The sequence below is a fragment of the Camelus bactrianus genome, chromosome 15 (assembly GCF_048773025.1).
Source record: "Camelus bactrianus isolate YW-2024 breed Bactrian camel chromosome 15, ASM4877302v1, whole genome shotgun sequence".
In the NCBI taxonomy this organism is placed as follows: domain Eukaryota; kingdom Metazoa; phylum Chordata; class Mammalia; order Artiodactyla; family Camelidae; genus Camelus; species Camelus bactrianus.
The window spans coordinates 18,853,879-18,874,362 of record NC_133553.1 but is presented as its reverse complement, the minus strand read 5'-3'; the positions used below and the strand labels follow the sequence as shown (position 1 = coordinate 18,874,362).

General features: G+C 49.1%; 1 protein-coding gene across 4 annotated transcripts in view; it reads right to left on the bottom strand.

Moving 5' to 3' along the window:
* ASAP2 (ArfGAP with SH3 domain, ankyrin repeat and PH domain 2) overlaps positions 1–20,484 on the bottom strand; it is a 148,608-nt gene that overhangs the window by 66,891 nt on the left and 61,233 nt on the right. For all 4 annotated transcript variants that reach the window (XM_074341634.1, XM_074341632.1, XM_074341631.1 and 1 more), the window contains exons 3-5: positions 17,680–17,825; positions 2,934–3,008; positions 1,026–1,075 (exon numbers count right to left, since the gene is read on the bottom strand). In XM_074341634.1, the coding sequence (XP_074197735.1) occupies positions 1,026–1,075; positions 2,934–3,008; positions 17,680–17,825 (271 nt within the window). The remainder of the gene's footprint in view (positions 1–1,025; positions 1,076–2,933; positions 3,009–17,679; positions 17,826–20,484) is intronic.

The window sequence follows — 20,484 nt, the reverse complement described above, 5'->3', positions numbered from 1 at the left end:
ACCCTCTCGTTGCTGGTTCATAAACGCACAGAAGCATTTCCCCTAAGGCCTTGAGGGTGGCAGCAACAGTGGCTGAATGAAGCCAGCAGACCCATGGCCAGCCCTTGGCTCAGCCTGTCTCTTACGGCTGACCAGCGGCAAAATGCCAAGGTTTCCCACCTGTAACGCAGGAACGTGGACCCTTTCCTCATTTACTGCACTGAACTGACACAGGTGAAGGATGCTAGCCAGCCAGGGGCAGCAAGTCTGGAGCCTCTCCGGGCTGAGCAGACCTTCGAAGTATTCTGGGTTAACACTCTACCTATGCTTACATACAAATGTCGGCCTTTGTTGTAACTCCAGAATTTGGAGCATGGGAACTTAAGATTTCCGGGAAGGGATGAGTCCCAAAGGTCTCGTATTCCTTGGTTTGAGCTCTGTGATCCTTCACCACTTGGAACAGATACCCATGGCTGGTAAAAACAAACCCAATGAAGCACTTGCTATGTCTGAAAAGGCTTTCTTCTTAACAATTCTAACTTTACCAGATGGATTCATAGAAAGGTTCTATTTCCACTCAGAAAACTCTACATTATTACCCAGTGTACAACAACTATATAGCAAACACGAGGCATTTAAAAATATTTTCTATTTCTCAAATATTTAAAATAATTGAAACCACTGTCCCCATGGTCGCTAGCCCAATTCTAGCCAGCTCGATCCTCTCCATTCTAGAAATAAGAAGCTGTGATCAGAAACGTTACAACAACCGCCTGACGTCAGCCCACGGCAGTCAATCAGCCTTCCTGAACGCAACGCTCTGTAGCCATCCTCAAGGAGGAATGAGGCGAAAGCCCTGTTAAAGAGTTTACATCACACCAGGTGTGAAAGCACCTGGCATCGTAACAAACCACAGCAACACAGTTTGGGGTGAGTTCTTTCCTGGATTAAGGTTTATTTAGACAATACCTTTACGCAATAAAAGCTCCATTTAAAATTGAAATCTCAAATCACCTACACTTATTTTTTAAAATGAAACCACTCACATTTTTGTTTCATAGTCCTTCCAAGCTTTATCAAAAGGCTTTTTCAGATCCTGTAAACAGAGAGGCATAAATTAAACAGGACTAATCATTAACTTCTGGGCAAGATAAACTTACTAATCCTTAGACCAGCCCTGAAAGGAGCATTAATATCTGAATAAAATGACATACGTGACCCCATGAAAAATAAAAATCTTACAGGATGGGCTTTTAATTAGGCGAGTGGTGGCATTTCCTTTCTTTTCTTTCTCTTTAAAATTTTTCATTATAGAATACACCAAATGCACACAGAGAAATGGGGAGAGAATTGTATAATAAACCCATGAGCTACTTATAACAAGTATTTAACTCACAGCCCATTTTGCTTCACTTACACCCTGCACTCTGCCCTATGATTATCCTGAAATTAAATCCAGAAAGATGTGACATTTAATCTGCAAGCATTTTAGTATATCTCTCTAAAAGAAAGGGATTTTGATTTTTTTCTATTAATACCAGAATCTCAACACATGTACCCTTGATTCAGGCCCCTAACCCACAGGAATATAAAAGCCATTCACCTTCTCCTGAGGTCTCCTGATTCCACTATTCTGTCTGGAACTTAGGACCTCAGGTTCTCTGATAAAGCCTGGCTCAAAAATGTACTGAGACACTAGAAAGTCTATCAAATGGTTCCCACCTATCGATGCTCCCTTTAACAGGCTTCTTTTGGGAGAGAAAACACTTCTTTTGTGGGGATTTTTTTTTTTTTTTTGACTCTTCACTGGCCTCATGACAAGGCCTAAGCCCCACAGCCTGGCATCTGAGGTCTCCACGAACAGGCGGGGCCCTGCCCACCCGTAAGCCTCATCTCTTCCCGCACCTCCTCCGACCATGGCCTTGAGCTACACTGACAGCCGCCTGCACAGGGCTGCGTCACGCTTCTGCATACGTGCATAACCTCCCTCTATCTCGTGTGCCCTTCCCTCCTGCTGCTTTTCTGGCTAACTCATCTGGCATGTTCTCTGGGCCCCAAGGGGACGGTGAGTAACGTTCCCCGGTGGACTAACGGCTCACCGGGCCCCGCCTTCTCCGCCCCAACAGCTCCCCCGGCACAGTCTGTGAAGGAGAGACTGAGGGGTCTCTCTGCAGGGCCCCTGGTATCCACCAGGATGGGCTTCTAGATGTGCCAGATGCGACCAGGGATCACGTGTCGCTCCAATCGAAGAACTCGGTCCCTGAGAACTGGGGCACAGTCATCTCCCCGTCACCTTGCACGTCTGCTTGTGGAAGTGACGCACACAAGTGCCCCAGTGCTCAGCACCCGGCACCCATACAGGCTCGAGCCTGGACTGTCCTGCACTCACACGCTCGGGAAACAGCTCATGGCTCATGTGTCCGTGCGAGCAGGGCAAAGCCTCAACGGCCAGCGCCCGGTGGAGGACAGGGGCCTTACTGGTTCCACTGGGAGCTGCATCCTCGCAAGGAGCCTCCCCCAGTGGTCCATCAGGGACATGCCAGAGGACAGGTGCGTTACTGGTGCAGATTCCCCCACCGGGAACCTGCATCCTCACAAGGATCCTCCCTGAGTGGTCCGTCAGGGACACACTGGATGAACACCAGACTTCTCTCCATACGTTTCCCTGTTTAACTGGCAGAGCCCAAAATGTTACAATTTCCAAAAGAGCTGTTTCTCTCCCTTCATTGCCTCCTCCCCGTCCCACACTCAGAGCACCAGCAGGACAACCAGAAGGGCCACAGTCTCCACTGTTAGGGCTGAAAGGTGGTGCAAGATGGCCAGTCAAGGAGACAGAGGCAAAACACCCCCAGGAAGAAGGCGCCAGGCGGTGGCTGCCCGGACGGGCCAGCGTGACCCTGATGCCACGTTCTGCGAATGCTGCTCCTCGCTGAGCAGGACTTTTAATGTCATACCCCTTTCACTCCTTTCAGGTCCCCCTTCAGCAAACTGTCCAGAGGGAAGGAGATTATGTTGTTCATATTCTGAATCTAAAAGACAAAAACAGAAAAAAGAAATTCTTACTCAATTTCCTTTTTAATCTCAAGTGAGGATAGCAAGGAGATTAGAGAACACTTGGTGATAATTAAACTTCCCTTAAAAGCCGACCAGCCCAAGTATGACAGCTCATTCATTCCCAGATTCTCTGTCATGATTTCACCTCACAAATGAAGATACAACTAATGAAAAGTCTATATTTCACAATAATAATAACCTTCGACTGTGAGCTACGGAGTCTGTGGAAACATAATCATTACAATGAAGACAAAATATTTCAAAACAATCAATGAAGACACTTTAAAGATACGGGAACAGGAGGCCACACCCGCTTCCTACTCTCACTCATGGCTCCATCCGATGCCCGGGGGCTGTGCTTTGGCCAGTTTCAGGGCCCACAGACCCCCGTCTCTTAGCATAGCCCCCAGTGGGGGAAACTAAAAGGGAAAACAGAACGAAGGCGGCTTCTGTCTCCTGAGAATGTGTACGAGTGAATGTTGAGAGAGAACAAGGAAAGAACCAAATGCGTGTCTTTGGTTGGGGGGGGGGGGTGCAGATAAACGAGAAAAGGCGAAACAAGGGCCCCTGAGGTCCCCTGTTCTTCCCCCTGAAGCAAGAAGACAAGAGACTGGCTTAACAAGTTGTCACCAAGGATTAAATGGAAGAGAGCCAAACCCTCCTGACTCGCTGGGAGCACACACACGCACACCAAGCAAGTCTGTCCCCACTGGCCATTCAGATTGGAGCCAACTTAAAGACACAAAGCTCTAGTCAGCAAGAACCTTGAGGCACAGACTCCCCGGGTTCCCACCCTACCCATCGAGAGTCCCTCCCCATCAAGAAAATAAGCTGAGAATTTACTTTCCCATCCCCCAGGCCCAGACCACTCCCTAAGTCAGCGAGAGTGCCGCTTGGCACTGCTGGGGCCTTGTGTACGTGTGTCTTTTTGGTGACATGCACCTAGATTACGGGGCCATAAAAGGAGAAAGACAGGAGTAAGGACTTTGGAACTGTATGTGTTCCTTCTTACAATCAAGCAAAGGAAAATTTTATTTTTAATAGAATTACCTTGAGTGGGAAGACTCACTACAGGTACAATTTTTAAGGCAACACGGGATCTGATTTCTGTGCACTATTCAGCATATTACATTTCAAAATGGAGAAAGAAATTTACTTGAAAAGTCCTGGGAAGGTGTGTAATAATGCCCACACAACCACCTGTCCTGCCAAATAAATGGTCAGTTAATGACTGTCATTCCAGAAACGCCTGTTTGGGGTAACTTCTGTCCTAGGCTGATGCAAATCAACGTTTGTCACACTCCTGGCAGTCCTGAGGCACAGCATTATCATCTATGACATGCCAGGATTAGCCTTAAGAGTTAAATTTTTAAATACTGAAGAGCTGAGTTTAAGGCCAGGGCCTGTGGCTGACGGGAAGGAACGGAGACAAATACAAGGCTGTGAAGGTGGATAAGCCCGGGGAGCGAGCACGAGGCTGTGAGCACGAGGGAGGATGGTCCCCACCGCATTCCACCCTCTGCGAGGCCCCTGAGGCCGCCCACAGCCGCCCTGCTCCCGTGGGCTGCTCACTCTTGAGACGTCCCTCACCACCTCCTCGGGTGCCCTCTCCCCCTCCCACCTGCTCTGTCCTCCTCTCCTTGCCTCTGTCCCCGGGCTGCCCCTTGGCTGGCCTCACTGTCCTGTTCTGGGCAGAGGCCACGCTCCCCCAGCCACCAACCCCTAGCCTCAGCCCCCCCGCCCTCCCAGCAGCCCTGCTGGGTTTATCTGGCATTGGGTCCCTGTTGAAGACCCAACCACTCCCGCATCTGGACCCTCCCAGTCCAACCTCACTTGCCACTTTCCACCTCCACATCCAGCCAAATGGAAGTCTGCGCTGTCCTCTGCTCCCCGTCGAAGCTCGTGCTTGATTTGCTCCATCCTGAGCTGTCTTTCCCGGGTTCCCACTGTTCAAAGCCTTCCCATCCACCAGGACTCACTCAGATGCCACTTTTTCCATTAACACCCCCAATCTCTCATCAGGAAGCAACCTCTCCCTCCCCAAATCCTCCAATGTTTTCTTTTTAAAAAATTTCTTAAGGCACTTGACAGGTTCTACCCTGCAATCATCTAAGCCTTACACTGTAAATCCTAAGGGGTCACGTCAAGTTTTTGTATTCTCCGGAGAACTCAGGACAGAGCCTGGCCCACAGCAGACGCTCGATAAACACTGGCTGCATGAGTCAGTTTACTTAAGTATATTTCTGAGCATCTAATACATAAGTGACAGGATCCAAAGATACATTAGTAGCTTTAAATCTTTAAACATCATCTAACAAATATGTGAATTCATTAATTTATTCATCATGTATTTACTGAGTGCCTGTTTTACAGACAGCAGTAAAGTTGGCTACAAAGATAAACACGATGCTTGCTGTGTCAGAGGAAGATAAATACATACACACCAAGAATTAAACAAAAAGCCTAAGACATACCACACATAGCATGTTTTACTCTGCACAGATGGAAGAAACAGTGGCTATGGCTCTGAGCAGTCAGGCGGGCTGACTTGGGCTTGGGCAGAAGGTGACTGTCCCAGGTCCTGAGCCTTGAGACCCTATCCATTCGTCCCACAAGATCCCAGAGCCATGGCTGGGGTCAGAGGCTCAGGTCAATTCAGTCCTGAATGCTGCCCAGACAGGAGCCAAGGTGGTGCCATCTTGGAGAAGGCACGAGAACGGGGGCAGCAGGGATGACCTAAAGGGGCGGGGAAGCGCCGCTCAGGGTGGGCAGCCGAGCTAAAGGTACCAGAACAGCTCAGACACACACGTGGGGTCGGGGGAAATGGAGGAAGATGCTTGCAGATGAAAGTCGTATTTCTAGGAAGAACTCTAGCATGTTTTTAATGAGACGTGTATTAAGTGTGAGTGTATGCATGAGTGAGTGACAAAAACAAGGTTCTCTGCAGCGGGGAACAGAACCTCACCCAGAACTTGGTTTACACATCTATTTTAAGACTATTTGCTATTTAATTCAAACAGGAACTGATGACAGGCATTAGGTAAGAAGAAGTAAGCTAAGCTACGGTATCCAGAGTAAAACATTCAAGTGAACAAGAGTGAAGATCTAGGGCATCCAAACACACTGGACTAGCGTGCCTTCATCCTGGACACGGGACAGGGTGAGCATGACATTAAACAGCCGTCACAGCTGTGAAGACTGCCACAAAGGAGGCGCACGGGGCCCTTAGGGGGCAACAGGACATAAAGCTGGAGAGTACCAAGAGTGTAGGAGACAAAGACGCCTCAGACAGAGCGCCAGTCCTCACCAACTCACTGTTTAACAGGGAACATAAAGCACTTATTTAAGTAAATAAACTGCCAAGTGGAAACTCTATGAGCCATAAATAAAACACCATGGAATTTCTGAGAAGAGAAAATTATTTTCAGTGTGGACAGCAGGGAAATCTTTGCTAATTGGGGGTTATGTGAGATAGACCTCCAAAGATAGGAAGAATTTCTGTCTTCCAAGATGGGGTAGAACGTATCCAGGCAACAGGAACGGTGGAGAAGTGGGACCACACCAGCCAGCGGAGCAGTGGGGGCAGCAGAAGATAAGAGTTAAAAAGAAAAGCCAGAAGAGAGTCCCACTAAGGGGATGCTGGCCTTCCTTCTGGTCCACTTCTCTTCCTGGAGTTACTCAGATGATCTAAAATAAGAAACTATTACTTTTCTAATCAGAAAATAATTAGCTAAATTATTGCAAAAGAGCCAGAAAGTAATTAGCGGTTGCCTGGGGCTGGGGCTGGGAATGGGGATTAACCGTGAGAGGACAAGAGGGACCTAACTGGGGGGAAGAAAATGTCACCAAACTGATTTACAGTGATAGCTGCACCACTGGTAAAGCTACCGCTAGAAATCACTGACTTGTATAACTGAAATGGGTGAATTTTATGATACATAAAGTATACCTCATAAAGCTGGTTTTTTGGTTGTGGTTTTTTTTTTTTTTGAAGAAACTGTTGCGAACATACACAGAATCACCATCAGTGGGTTTGCTAATTAAGCTCCCACGCTCGGGCACCAGCCTCTGCCCGCCCTCTGCACTGGCCTGCTCTGGTCCTGCACAGTAATCAGCACAGCACACGACCACGCTGACTCAGGGTGAGCATCCAGGAAATGACTGGCCCTGGTCTCCGCCTGGGCCCTGAACCGGGCGCCGGAGCCCAGATGCGCTGTCTCGGCGAACGCGCCCTTCAGCGGGAAAGATGGGCTCTGGACCTCCCTCTGACTGCACTGGGGCGCCCAGCAGCCTCGGCCCACAGCTGAGTGAACCATCTCTGTTCTGGCCACAAGAGGTGAAAACCAAGCCAAAGATTCCTGCACATGCTCGTGCTCAGCACCCCAGCCTCAGGTCATGAGTAATGAAATTGTCCTGATCTAGGGACGAATTAAATTACCTCTGGGTAACCCAGCCAGGGTATTTTCCTGAGCACCAAGCAAGCACTGGGCTTTCTCTTATGCTCTGATTGACTTTAAACAAGTAAATTAAGTAAAATGGCCTTCCAAAACTAAGCACGATGTGAATACAAATAATTAATCTTAATCACTGCTATTAAGTATGAATCTAATACCAATAGCAAATAGGCAGTCCTGAAAGTAACAACCCTCCCTTCTCTGTCTTCGCGTTTCCCGGGTTCACATGGATAAGGCTGACAAGAGTCAGTAATAGTCAAACGTCTATGATCCCGGGAGGACAAGCAGAATGATTCAGTCGGCAGGCGGCAGACAGGGCTATCAGAGGTCAGAACAGCCTCGTTGTGCTAATGTTACCGCTGACCAGCAAAGATGGACAAGGAGGGGTAGGGGGGGTAGGGGGATGCAGTAGGACAACGGCCAGCTTTCCACGTTGTTCTTTCTAATTTTTTTTTTTTCCGGTCTTAAAATTCCTGGATTCTAGCTTTGCTACCTCCATACTCTCAAAAATCTTTCCCATCTTCCCCTCAACACTTCCCTGCCCACAGGGGCACGGTAACTGGTTATCAGCAGCTGCTGATCCAGCCAGAGCTCCACCCTGGATCCAGCCTGATCCCTGGGAACCCCAGTGCTGCCTTCTTGACTTTGGTCCTGAGTACACCGGCTCTGCCCTGGGGATCAGTCCAGAAGTCTGAACTAGACAGGATTCCCGCATCATAGGGCTCTGTCTTTAAGGAACAGCAGAGAAGAGAGACTCAAAACAGAAAAGTCGCTGGGCAGAATCCTAGCTCCAGGCTCGCGAGTCTGGAAAAGAACAGGTCTTCCCAGGGCTCTCCTCAAAAGCTCTTAACAGTGTCCAACTCTCTCTGGGGACAGCTTTTCCTTAAAAGACCACATATAAAGCATGGCCAAAGAGCCTTACCTGAAACGTACCCGTGTCACTTAAGTTTATTTTAAAATGCCTAATTCATGAGAAACTTGAGAAAAGACAACACTGAGATCTGCTGAGTTTCTCTTCTTTTTAACTTGAGCAAATGCTGCTCAATCACAGGGTTAAACGGGTTAAATAAAGACTTCAAAAAAGGGCAAACCACCTGGTCACACCAGCACAGCCCCAGCAGCACCTCCTTGTCAGAGGGCGGAGAGCTGCAAAAGGACCTCGGACCTCATTGCTTTAATTAAGGGCACTCTTAGCAGAGGCTTCAGCATTAGCAAGGATAAGTACCCAGGAAACAGCTGTCACCTGCCGGAAGCTTTGTCTCCAGCAGCTGGAGCCTGGGACCCAGGAGTGTGCGTGGGTGGTTTTGCAGGGCTGCTATGGTAGCCAGTAAGGCTTTCCACCTGCATGGTCCAGCGAGACAGATGCTAGCTACCTGTGCCCACTCAAGTTTAAATGGGTTAAAAATTAAATCAAGTTTAAAACGGAGTTTCTCAGCCATATTTTAAGGGCTCGGTAGCCACGTGTGGTAGCTGCTTCTTATACTAGATACAGCAGATGTACCACTTCCATCACTGCACAAAGTTCTGGTGGGACAGCAATGGTTTGGACCAACAGATTAAAAAAAAATATTAAGCAGCTTTAAGGTATAACTGATATACAACTTAAAGTTCACCATTTGATAAGTTATGATGTATACACAGTCCACGAAACCATCGCCAGGATCTAGCCAGTGAACGTATCCATCACCCCCAGAAGTTTCTTTGCGTCCTTTTCCAATCCCTATTTCCCAGCTCCTCACTCTGCCCCAGGCAACCATCTGTTTCCGCCACCACAGAATAATCCTCATTTTCTAGGACTTGCTATACGTGGAATCACACGGCATGCATTCCTTTCTGCCTGCTTCCTTCATACCTACTTTGAGATCCATCCATGTTGTTGCATTGATGGCTCATTCCTTTTCCCTTCTGAACAGGATTCCGCTGTCTGGCTTATCCAGACACCTGCTGACTGGCTTCCCAGTGGTTCCCAACTTGGGGGCTACTACAAACCTTACAAATAAAGCTGCTCTGATGACTTGTGGGATGGACTCTCAAATGGTGATCAGGAAGGCCTTTTTAGAAGATGACATGGAGAGTTCGTTGGAAGCGAGGCCACGAGGCCATGAGCCCCGTGAAAACCTGGTGGAGGGACATTCCTGGCAGAGGGAACTCCTAACACAAAGGCCCTGAGGCAGGCGCGCGCCCAGCAGGTTCAAAGCACAGTTTTCTATGTTCCTTCCAAAGGCAGCTTATCTGAAAGAATAAATATCCAGACAGAAAATCTTTTGGAGAAGCAGAAGGTCCTAGAAAATGTGGACTGAATAAATCACCAACTGGCACAGGGCCACGTAATTGCATGTGAGCCTTACAACTGCTCTGAGAAGCAGGTATTATCCCTGTTTTACAGAAACGGAGAGAGAGAGTGGAGCCACCCACCTTGCCCCCAAATCCCACAACGAAGTGGCAGCAGAGCTGAGCTGAGAGTGAAGCCAGAGCGCTTTCTGTCGCCCCGCTGCCAGAGACGACTGGCCTTCAAGGAGGGCAGTGGTCAGTCATACACCCGCACCCCCTAGTCGGAGCAAGGCAGGTCTCCCCCAGATGCTGTCTGCGTCAAGAATTTCCTTCTATTCCCGCCACACAAAGCAGTTCGTCAGAGACGTATGAGGAAACTTTACAAAGGGAAACCATCTAGGTCACTTCACTCTTGGTGACTTCTTCCAGGGGCTGGTGACAGCACGCCCAAGGTCTAAGGCATGCACACACACACGGCCTTGCTCACTGCCTCACACAGGGTCCTCGTGAACACCTGCTCCCAGGCCGGGTTCTTGGGCAGCAGTTCTTGCTCTGAAGGGTTGTTTAGTTAAAAATGAGACGGAGGAGCCCACGCCGAGCTCCAGTGTTTAACACAAACTGCAAGATCAAAGCCAGCCAGCTGCCAAAAACCTGGCAAGTTTCACACCAGAAGAAAGAGGGGAAACAGCTGACCTGGTTTCTGCCTTTAACGCTGCGTCACTGGCAGTCGTGCTGCTTTGATCTGCCAGGTTCTAAGTGGAGAGAATAGAGCGACCCTTTCCCTTTTCCACCAGAGAGAAGATGAGGAAACCACACACCGCAGCCTGCCACAGCTGTGCGGAGAACCCGTGTATGGCCAACTCCGAGAGGCAGAGGGCAGCACAGAAGAACCCAGGGCTCATGTAACCCATAACTTCTTCAAAAACCCACAAGTGATGTTAAAATGTTCAAGCCACCCACCAAAAATGAAAGCACCTTTTCAAACTGACTACCTCCCAGAACCCGAGGTTGGAAGACGCTTGGCCAGCCTCCTCGAGGCCTTGGTGCCCTGGCCGCAATCTCAAGGGAGGAACTGGAAGCAGTTTACCCGGCTGTCCTCTAGGGCAGCTGGTTCCCGACCATCCAGGTCAGCATCACCGGGGAATTTACTCGCCCAACAGGGAGTGTTCTAGCAACCCTCCAGGTGCTGCTGCAGCTGCGCTGAACTTGAGGACCACGACTCAGCAGGTATGGGCGGGCCCCGACTTCCCCAACAAGGTCCAGGTGCTGCTGGTGCGGCCGGCCCAGGGACCGCACTTTGAGAACCTCAGCTCTGGGGCAATGCTTCTCAGACTGACGGTGCTGACTCACACCCTGCGGAAATGGAGATTCTGGTTCAGCAGGCCCAGGGGACAAGGACCTGGGAGTCTGCATTTCTAAGAATCCCCAGGGACTCCACCTGAGGGCAAGGCAAGGACTGTGAGGGCTAGACGAGGCTCCTGGGGGTGCAAATGACATAAACTGTCCTGGTGCTTTGTAAGCTAGAATCTGTAATAAACAGGTATTGACGCAGTTTGTCAAGTTAAGAGATTTTAAGCAATGACTAATACACAGTGGAAATTCCCGAAGGGGAATGCACATGAAGAAACTGGATCGAGAACTTATCTCCAGGTCCCAGAGAGGCACGGACTTGTCTTGGCCGAGCCCATGACCGACAAAACAGGATGCAGAACCTCCACAGCTCACAGCCCCCTCTCTTCCCAGACATCACCTCTTCCAGCCACCAGCTTCTTCCCCTGGAGCCTAGAAACAGGCTTTTTTTTTTGTTTGTCTGTCTCTTTTGTTTGTTTGTTTGTTTCACTTTGGGGTTTTTTTTTTAGTTTTTTTGTTTTGTTTAGTCCCTCCTATCATAAAAACCTTCCCTTTCTCACTTTCCTCTTCCATTATCAACCTCCCCCAAGAGCAATGAGCACCTGCCGTCTCTCCTCTGGCTCCTGCAGCAGAGTCAGGGGAAAGTCATGGTGGCCTCCTGGTCACCGAAGCCAAGAGTCACTCATCAGGGCTTCTCTTCCTGCTCCTCTGCTGCCTGGGTGCTGCTGACCCTCCGCCTTCCTTCACATCCTCTGCTCCAGCCTGTCCGCATGTTATCCTTTAGGTTTGGCAAAGGATTTTTTTTAAAGTTTGAGGCCTCCTACATCGTGGCAGTTGTCGTTTTAACAGCCAGCAGTTGAGAGAATACGTGATGACTGAAGAAATGAAACCCTCATCCGAGTTCATGAACGCTTCAAATGACTGTCTTCTAACAGCATGTCCTCCACGCACATGAGAAGTCATTAAAGTGCAAGGAATGTGTTCATAAACTCCGCAACGTGCCTGTGGGCAGACGGACCTCGTGAGAGCCCTAGAGCCCCCTGCCCCACCTCCCCCCAGGGACCCAAGCACCACAGCCGTGGGAGTCACTGCCCATCTCCCGGGGCTACACCCTCTGTGCTGTGGCATTTCTACAGCGGCCCTCACGGTACCCACAGCATGCTAATAAAAGTGGAGAAATTAGTGCTCACTGCCTGGATAGTGACAGAGCCAGTGCCCCCAGCAGGCTGTCAGTCACTTTCTCAGCTGGGCTGCCCACTCATCCCTGGCTTTTCCCACCTTCTCTGACTCAAGGAGTCAGTGAGCTATTGGGGCTACAATGAGGTGGCACTGCCTTTCCAAAAAAAAAAAAAAAAGTATCAAAGTATAATTTACACACAGTAGTGGCCGTGCCACAACCAGAACCCAGGGCTCTGACGTCAGCCTTACTGCTTTTGTTGTTTTGGTCAAACTGAGGAGACGCTTTCATTCTGGCTAGTGATCTGTGAGTGTAGGAAGCAGCCTGCAGTGCTGAAGTCTGGAGTCTCAAAGAACTTCCATCTGTGTATCAGGCCAGGTGAAATCATTGGTGCAGAGGTTTCTAGTGTCCAAATTAACTGTCATGAGGTCCATCCACAAACTCTATTCCCCAAGGGAAGCCCAGCACTCAAGCCCTCCTCACTCAAAGCTCACAGACGCCTCCTCTGCATACAAGCCTAACAAACTGGTCATTGCGTTTTCCAGCTCACAGTGCTGCGGAAAAAGGCACCAAGGGTGGTCAAATCCAGCAGTTAGCAGGGAAAAGAGTGTCAGAATACCAAAGGGCAGATGTCGAAAATGGAAGGCGGAGAGTCTGGCACCAATCTAGGGGCAGACAGTCCCACACGGCAGATAGCAGGCCCTGGGGGTTTCTCTCAATTCCTGCACAGTTCCTTAATTTATGGGTAAACCGATGTAAGTCTTCCTCCCAAAAAGAAATTATGATCAGTCCCCCTGTTGAATAAAAAAGAATGTAAGACATTTTAAAGTGCAGAACATTCCCCCAAAAACGAAGTTAAAAGAGAAGGGAGTTTGCGGGAGTACTGAGGTGAGGCCCGCTGGTAGGCAGAGCTCTGTGTTAAGCAATGAGATAAGTTTTATTAACGTGGAGAACCAGCTCGTGTGGGCCGGCGGTGCTGGGAAGAGCCCTGCCGCCCTATTACCAACGCAGCGGTGGGGATGCCTCTCCGCCAGGCGCCGCGCACATCACATGAACAAAGCCATTCAGAAGCTTACAGCTCTTCGTTCTGTGGCTATGAGTCTTCTACCTCCAATCATTTGTGTTAAAAAAAAAAAAAATCCAGGACTTATGTGCACGTTGGTCAGTAGGACTTTCAGGTTTCTCCTTCCAAATGAGCGAGTGACACATCCCTCAGCCCCAGGGGCGCGCTCGGCTCTCACACTAGGACTCCGCCCTGGGCTCAGCACCCGCTGGTCCCCGCTCTCACCTGGAGCTGGGTCTGTGACTGACAATGCATATTTCAGGAGGAATCCTCTGAAACCAGAGACAGAGGCTACAGAGCTGTAACTGACCTTAATGCAGCCATTCACTAAATCTTTCCAGGATCCTCACAGCCATCTGGTAAGAGGAATAGAAGCTGCGAGACCAGGCTGACTCGATAACCAGCTTAATTTCACATGTTACGTTTCTGTAGCTGCCTTATTTTTCCCTTTATCCTGCATGACTACAGAGAGAACTCAGACTCTCTGAAGTTGAGAATCTCACCCATTAGTAACAAAATCTCACTTTATATTAAGTTGGCCTTTCTTTGGAGATGTTCCAACTGCTTTAGAAACATTTTTCCATGATGAAGAGTAGGTAGGCAGTAATTATTATTCTTTCTGGACAAGAGGTAGAATTGAGAATCTTGGCCATGCAGAACTGAAATGCTTTTTGAACGCCTCAGGGAAAGCAAAAGCAAGGCTTTAAAAATAAGAGATAGGACAGATGTGACCAAAAATAGGAGTAAGAATGGTATACAAAATACCAAAAAAGGAGAATTCTCCTATAATCAGCTCATTCTCAGTGACAGCATCTTAGACGCAGCCCCGCAGCGTTCCTTACGGGTGTAGCTTCAATAGCAGCACAGGCCTGAGAAGCCGGGCCTGCTGAGTGCTAACGTGGGCACAAGTCAGACACATTCTCCCTCTCTCTTGGATCTTTGCTGGGAAACAGGATCAAAAATCCCCTCTCCATAAAGTAAAAGCTGTAACTGCAGTCATGCACGTGGACTGAAAGCTAGTTGGTCCAGACTGTAAGAAGTTAACTTAACGACACTGCAATGTCACCTGTGGGCCGGGTTTCTAATTTACAAGCCACCTGTCCAGCGTATCTCTGTTATCCTGACGCTGGCCCGGCGAGGCGGGGAGGGATTTCCCATCTCTGCTCTAAGATGAAACCGAGGCATCCGGCTGCCTCGTGGCTGCAGTGTTGCGGCCCCTGTGCGTTCCTCTTTATCCTGCATTTTCCCTGCACTGCCTTCCCTGCTGCTGTTTTCTCCCCCCCCCCCATGGAGTTGACCTTAATTCCTTTAAATAATCGCAACGGAAAGAGTACGGGTTTTGAGTTTTAAGATCTAGATTTGACTGCCACCCCTGTCCCTTGCTGGCTTCGGGCCCCCCGTAAGAGGAAGGTAACACAGGTGATCTCATGCAGCTGTTAAGAGGACTAAGTGAATGAGGAAGACCCAGTACACACCTGACACCTGCCCGGAGCTCAGGGCACTGACGGTGCTCAGGAAGTGAAGGCCATGGATGACCTGCTCACTGGGGGCGGAGGGGGGAGAAGGGTGGGGACTCGGCCTGCAGGGGATATCTGATGTGCTCAAAGTGGCAAAGCTGTGGGGGGGGGGGGTAGGGTGGTGGGCAATGCACCCGTCACAATGTCCAAGCCCTGCCCTTTTAGTTTTGCAGAAAATTAAGAAATGAAGGGGCCACTTTTGTCTAACTGTGCAGTCGCTCATGTGAAAACTGAGTACAACTGATTTTATGTAGGATCCCACCACGTGGAGAGACGCGGATGCCACACCCTGGGGCGCGTGTTCAGAAGCTGGCGTATGGGGTTGCTATGAGGGTTAAATGAGTTGAGATGTGTAAAAGCAACTAGCTACATTCTACAGACGAAGCCAGCCCCGCGTTATCATCTCCACTTCGCAGCCGAGAAAAGCCGGGGGGAGATGAGCCGAATGGAGCTCTGAGCCGCTGGAGGTGCAGGACAGACCCCGGATGGTCTGCGGGCCAGCTGCTTGGTCGCCCGGCCAGGGCTTCTCTCCGCCATCCTCTCAGACCCCTTTCACTGCATCCTTCTGGCTGGATCCTGTTTCCTGACTCACACATCTTCCTCTTTCTTGGCTTCTCTCTTCATGCTGCTAAGGCACAGCCTTTAGGCAATTCAGAGAAATGACACTTGGGAGCTAAATTTTTTGAGACCTGCACGTCTGAAACATCTCTAATTCTCCTTTTATGCTCAGGTTGGGGTCTAACTCCAAGTCAGAATTACGTCCCTCAGGATTTTTTAGTGTCAGCGCTCCAGGCCTCCAAGCTTCCAGGGTCACTGTCAAGAGGGCAACACCATCGTGCAGCTCCACCCTCGGTGTGCTTTCTGAAAGCATTTAGGATCTTTTGCAATTTCACACGGAGATGCCTTAGAGCAGAGGCAGGTCCTTTCCCCTTACTGGCCTGGGCCTTCCATCTGCAGATCAGAATCCTTCAGTCTCAGGAACCACTTTTGTACTGCTGCCTTCCCGGCACCCTCCTCTGTCTTCTATTCTCTTTCTGAAGCGCCAGTCAGTTGGATGCTGGACCTTGAGGATTAATCCCTGACTCATCTTTTATCTATTTCCTACTTTTTTGTCTTTTTTGGGCCTTTTGATCTATTTTCTGAGACATTTTTCACTCCAGCTCTTCTCACAGGACTTTCAGTTTGATACTTTCTTACTTTAATTGTCTCCCCCTTTCTTTAACAACAAGCTGTACCCACTCTCCCCCCGGACCTGTCTGAGGAATTCAACAGAGCGTCTTTCAAGTCTTCTTCTGCTCATTGCATTGTCTGTGTCCTCCAAATTCTTTCCCCTGTTTATTTTGGTCTCTTTCATTCTGGAGGCCGTTCATTCATATTTAAGACGGAGGCACTAAGCAGCTGGCTGGCGGCTCATGAGTGTGGAAGGGGCTTATCCGCCGAGGGGCTGGGAGATTAGGCGGCAGGCTGGTTTTTCACTTGAAGACCCCCCACTTGTCAGCATCTATAGAGCTCTTCCCTGGGACCATGCAGTTTCTCCAGTCAAAAAAAAAAAAAAAAAAAAAAAGCCCCACTGTGACTCAATGGTGAGACCCTAACAAGCATGTCAGCCAGGGTCTGGGGAGCGGGGCTGGAGAGGGGGCTGGGCTCCACTGTCCCGTCTGCGTGCTGTCAGCCTGTTTGGGGCAGAAATAAACGAGCGACAAACTCGATAAAAGCCCCCAGAGATTACAAATTAACCCGAGTGAAAAAACTTCAGCACAGCAACGGCTTTGTAATTTTACCATTTCCAATTGAAAGATTTTACAAGTGAAGACAGGGCGAGAGACTAAAACCTTAATGATCTGGTCTTTCCCCTCCTTATTATTAACTCATACGTGGCGTTCCCTCATTCCTGCCCTTCTAAGGCCAGACTTACAAACCCACCATCACCACCCCTTCAAGACCGATGAGCTACTTGCTCACTTGTTATGAGCTTGCTGACAGGAGAAATGAAAAAGACACTGTTGGCTTGCGACTCACATCAAAAGCATTATTGAGTTCTTGACCTGGTCTGGTTGTCCCTGACCTTTGGGAGAAGCTGGGGGAGAAAAACAGGAAAGAGACCCTGGGACTACCCCAGTGTACTTCCCCTTGTGGAAGAAGCCACCCAGCGGGGTCACAGACGCCCTCTCAGGCTGCCCACTTCTTCAGAACTCTGCTCCCACCACAAGGACGGCACAGGGCAGCCAAGTACGCGAAAGAACCCCATTCACCCCATGTGGCAAGCACCTACCGCAGGCCAGACGTACTCAGTCCATATTCCCACTTGCTTAAAAAAAGGGAGACTTTTTTAGACTGCATTTGGGAGCATAAAAGGCCTTTAAATATTCACGGTAACTTCTGTGCTTTGATTACAGGTTACCCTGCTGTGTGAAAAGGGTCTGAAACATATTTATTAAATATTTTAAGTTTAAATGCCTACTGTAATTACCAGAAAAGACTATTCTCCACAGTTTAGAAACTATTAAAAACTGAAGTCAGAAGCCCTTAAGATGAATGCATTTATTCATCTTGTGCCTCAGCTGTGCACCTTTAAAATGCTGAGCCGAATTTAAAAATTCTTGTTAGAGCAAAAATGACCACTCTAAAATTTATTCCAAGGTGACCTACTGTGTACAAAAAATAAAATTCCTTCAGGTATCCTCTGAGCCATGAAATGTATTCCTCATTTATCAAACACACTTTAATTATCCTCCGGGGAGCTCCCCTCCCAACTAAAGCAACTGCAGGCACTTCACATGCTGCCCGCTAGCCGCACACAATCGTGACACTTACCAGGTTTTTGAAAAGCGCTGTCAGCTCCTTTGTAAACACTGAGAACTTCAGGAAGGCGCTTCCTAAATCCGGGTCATCCCTGCACACGCAGTTGCCCCCGAACTTCTCCAGAGCTTGCGTGTACTGCTCCTCGTTCTCCACGTGGGCTGCAACAGCAACGAGAGTCAAGGTTAAGGTCTCCACTCCCGGGCCCCATCCCCTGCCGGGTTCTGCTTACTTGTGAATAAAATCGAACACATGAACAGAGTAAAAATCGGAGAAGACTCAAGTCGCACCAGGAACAGAAATAACTCTGCTGTCCCGACACCCCGCCCCCACCAACTGTGCCGGCCACAGACCCCAAGTACAAACATGGCGGCACGTGAACTCCACCTGGCAGGGTCACAGACGCCCTCTCAGGCTGCCCACTTCTTCAGAATTCTGCTCCCATCGCGAGGACGGCACAGAGCGGCCACAGAAAGCCTCAGCACCGCAGCTTTTCACCAAAATACAGATCTTGAAGAGCCCTCTGCAGTCCCCCAAGTTCCTATCCAAGGAAGTAAAGTCACTGTCAGCTTTGCTGGTGCCTGGGCCAGGCCTGACCACCGGGTACCCAGGGGGCCAATGTGCCGAAGGCAGCCCTGGTGCTGAACCAGGTCCCCAGGGTCCATAAACGGTGTGTCTGCCCGTCCTGCCAGCAGGCCCTTCGCCCTCCGGGGCAACTTCCGGGGGCCCTTGGGTGCCTTAGGGCTCCCGTGTGATCTAACACAAGAGAACATTAATTTCACCGTTTAGGCCCTTTTCCTTTTTTCTATTATTATCTTCTAATGTTTCAGAAAAAAAGCCTGAGATTTCTGGACACACTAAATGTATTTCTGAGACTATGCTCAGCAAAAGAGTTAAAACAGAGACACACACACAGGGTGTGGCAGAGCAGGGAGCCCTCAGAAGGTCTGAGTCCCAGGCCTATGCCTCCCAGGAAATACGTGTGACCTGGTGACACACATGTTCACTCTCGCTGGGGCTCAGCCTCCTGGAGGACAGAGACCCACGGTGCGATGCTCGCCAGGTGACGGCAGGACTCAAAGAATGGCGTAAGGCTAACCGCCCAGTTAAACCACACTCAGCACACACCCACCAGCACAGCGGCACGGGTGTAAACTGTATTCAGCACAAATGACTTACTTACTATTTTTCTAGACTTCACAACAACTTAAGTATGACATGCACTACTGCTCACAATGCTGAAGGGAAACCGGGGCTCAAAGAGATCAAATAACTTGTCCTCAGAAAGTGGCAGGTCTAGGGGTGCAAACCCGCGTCTGTCTGATCCCAAAGCCCACTCTTCTCGCTCTGCTACATGCACGTGCATTTCATTCTCAAAACAGCTTACTTTGCCCAAACCAAAAGTACTCGGGTTTAAGATTTTCAAAATCCCATTTCAGAGGCTGATCAGTTACACCTTCTATTTCACTCTACTTATAATTCTAGAACACATGGTCAACAGCAAAGGGCAGTTCCCTTCAAACCACATGCTATTTTATAACTATTTCAAAATTGGTGGTCAAGACATGGGCGATCCCGGGGTGGTTTTGGAAGGGACTGGCAGCCACAAGCAGATGTCTGGTGATGATGTCACTCCACTGGGGGAGAGACACAGGAATGCAGGAGCCAAAGTCACACTGGGAGCCATGTGGTATCCTTCACAATGTGCAGGGACCCTCACTGCTGCCCAAGGCGAGCACCCCAGGGAAGAGGGAGGGAACCAGCTTTGAGTAAAGGTCTGTTAGGTGGCCTTCAAGCCTTCTGTTCCATTTAACCTAATGACACTACAAGGTGCGGTGACCATCATCCCTTATTGTCTTCTGAATAAGGTGGGGTTCAGGGGGCTTAATTCTTGCCAATGCCTACAGCCCAACATCTCTCCAGGTCCTCCTGTAACACCTAGCACGGTGCCCACTGTAAGCACAGCCAACACCCCAGAGCACACATTAGCTAACTGACCTACTGCTCCAGATCACCCCAAGTTGGAGATTTTCCTTCTCAAGAGCAGAAAGTAGTTGAGTGCCTTTATTTTCCTTTTGCCAAAACTAAATTTAAAACAGGAACCTAAAATAAATGGCTTGGGAATAAAGTTTCTGGAAAGAACCCAAACTGGGTCTATCATCTTTTATTTACAGAACTGTGAAAGCTGTTCTTCTAAAAAGAGCTCGCTCCCCTACCTCCCCCTTGTTCAAATATAGTGTTAACTCTGGTTCTTATTAATGGTCCAGATCCAAGAATCCGTGCTGCGGGGGGAACCTGGGAGAACGAGCCTCTGAGTCACTGAGACCAACACAGACAAGACCCCGCTCTTCCTAGCTCGAACACAGTGGCCCTCCCGTTTCCCACCCCTCACTACACAAGGGTCGGGCTTCCCACCATCCCCTCAAAGGGATGGCTTTGAGAGGCTCTCACAGAAAAATCTACCATGGAGCCAAGCAGGCACGTAAGCACCTGCATACAGTACGTTTAGACGTAAGGGCTGGGTTTTATTGTGTGCTTTTTAGTTTACTTGATTCTGTCATTCAAAAGACTGATATTGTATATTCTTGCCTCCTTTGTCGAAAATTAATTGACAATAGGTCTGTGGGCTTATTTCTCAGCTCTCTATTCTGTTTCATTGACTGAGACGTCTGTTTTTATGCCAAAACCACGCTGCTTGGATTACTGTAGCTCTGAGACATTGTGCGGTACACCAGAAATTGACACAATGTAAGTGACTGTACTTGAATTTTAAAAAATTAAAATTAAAAAAAATAATGAGCATATTAAGATAGATAGATA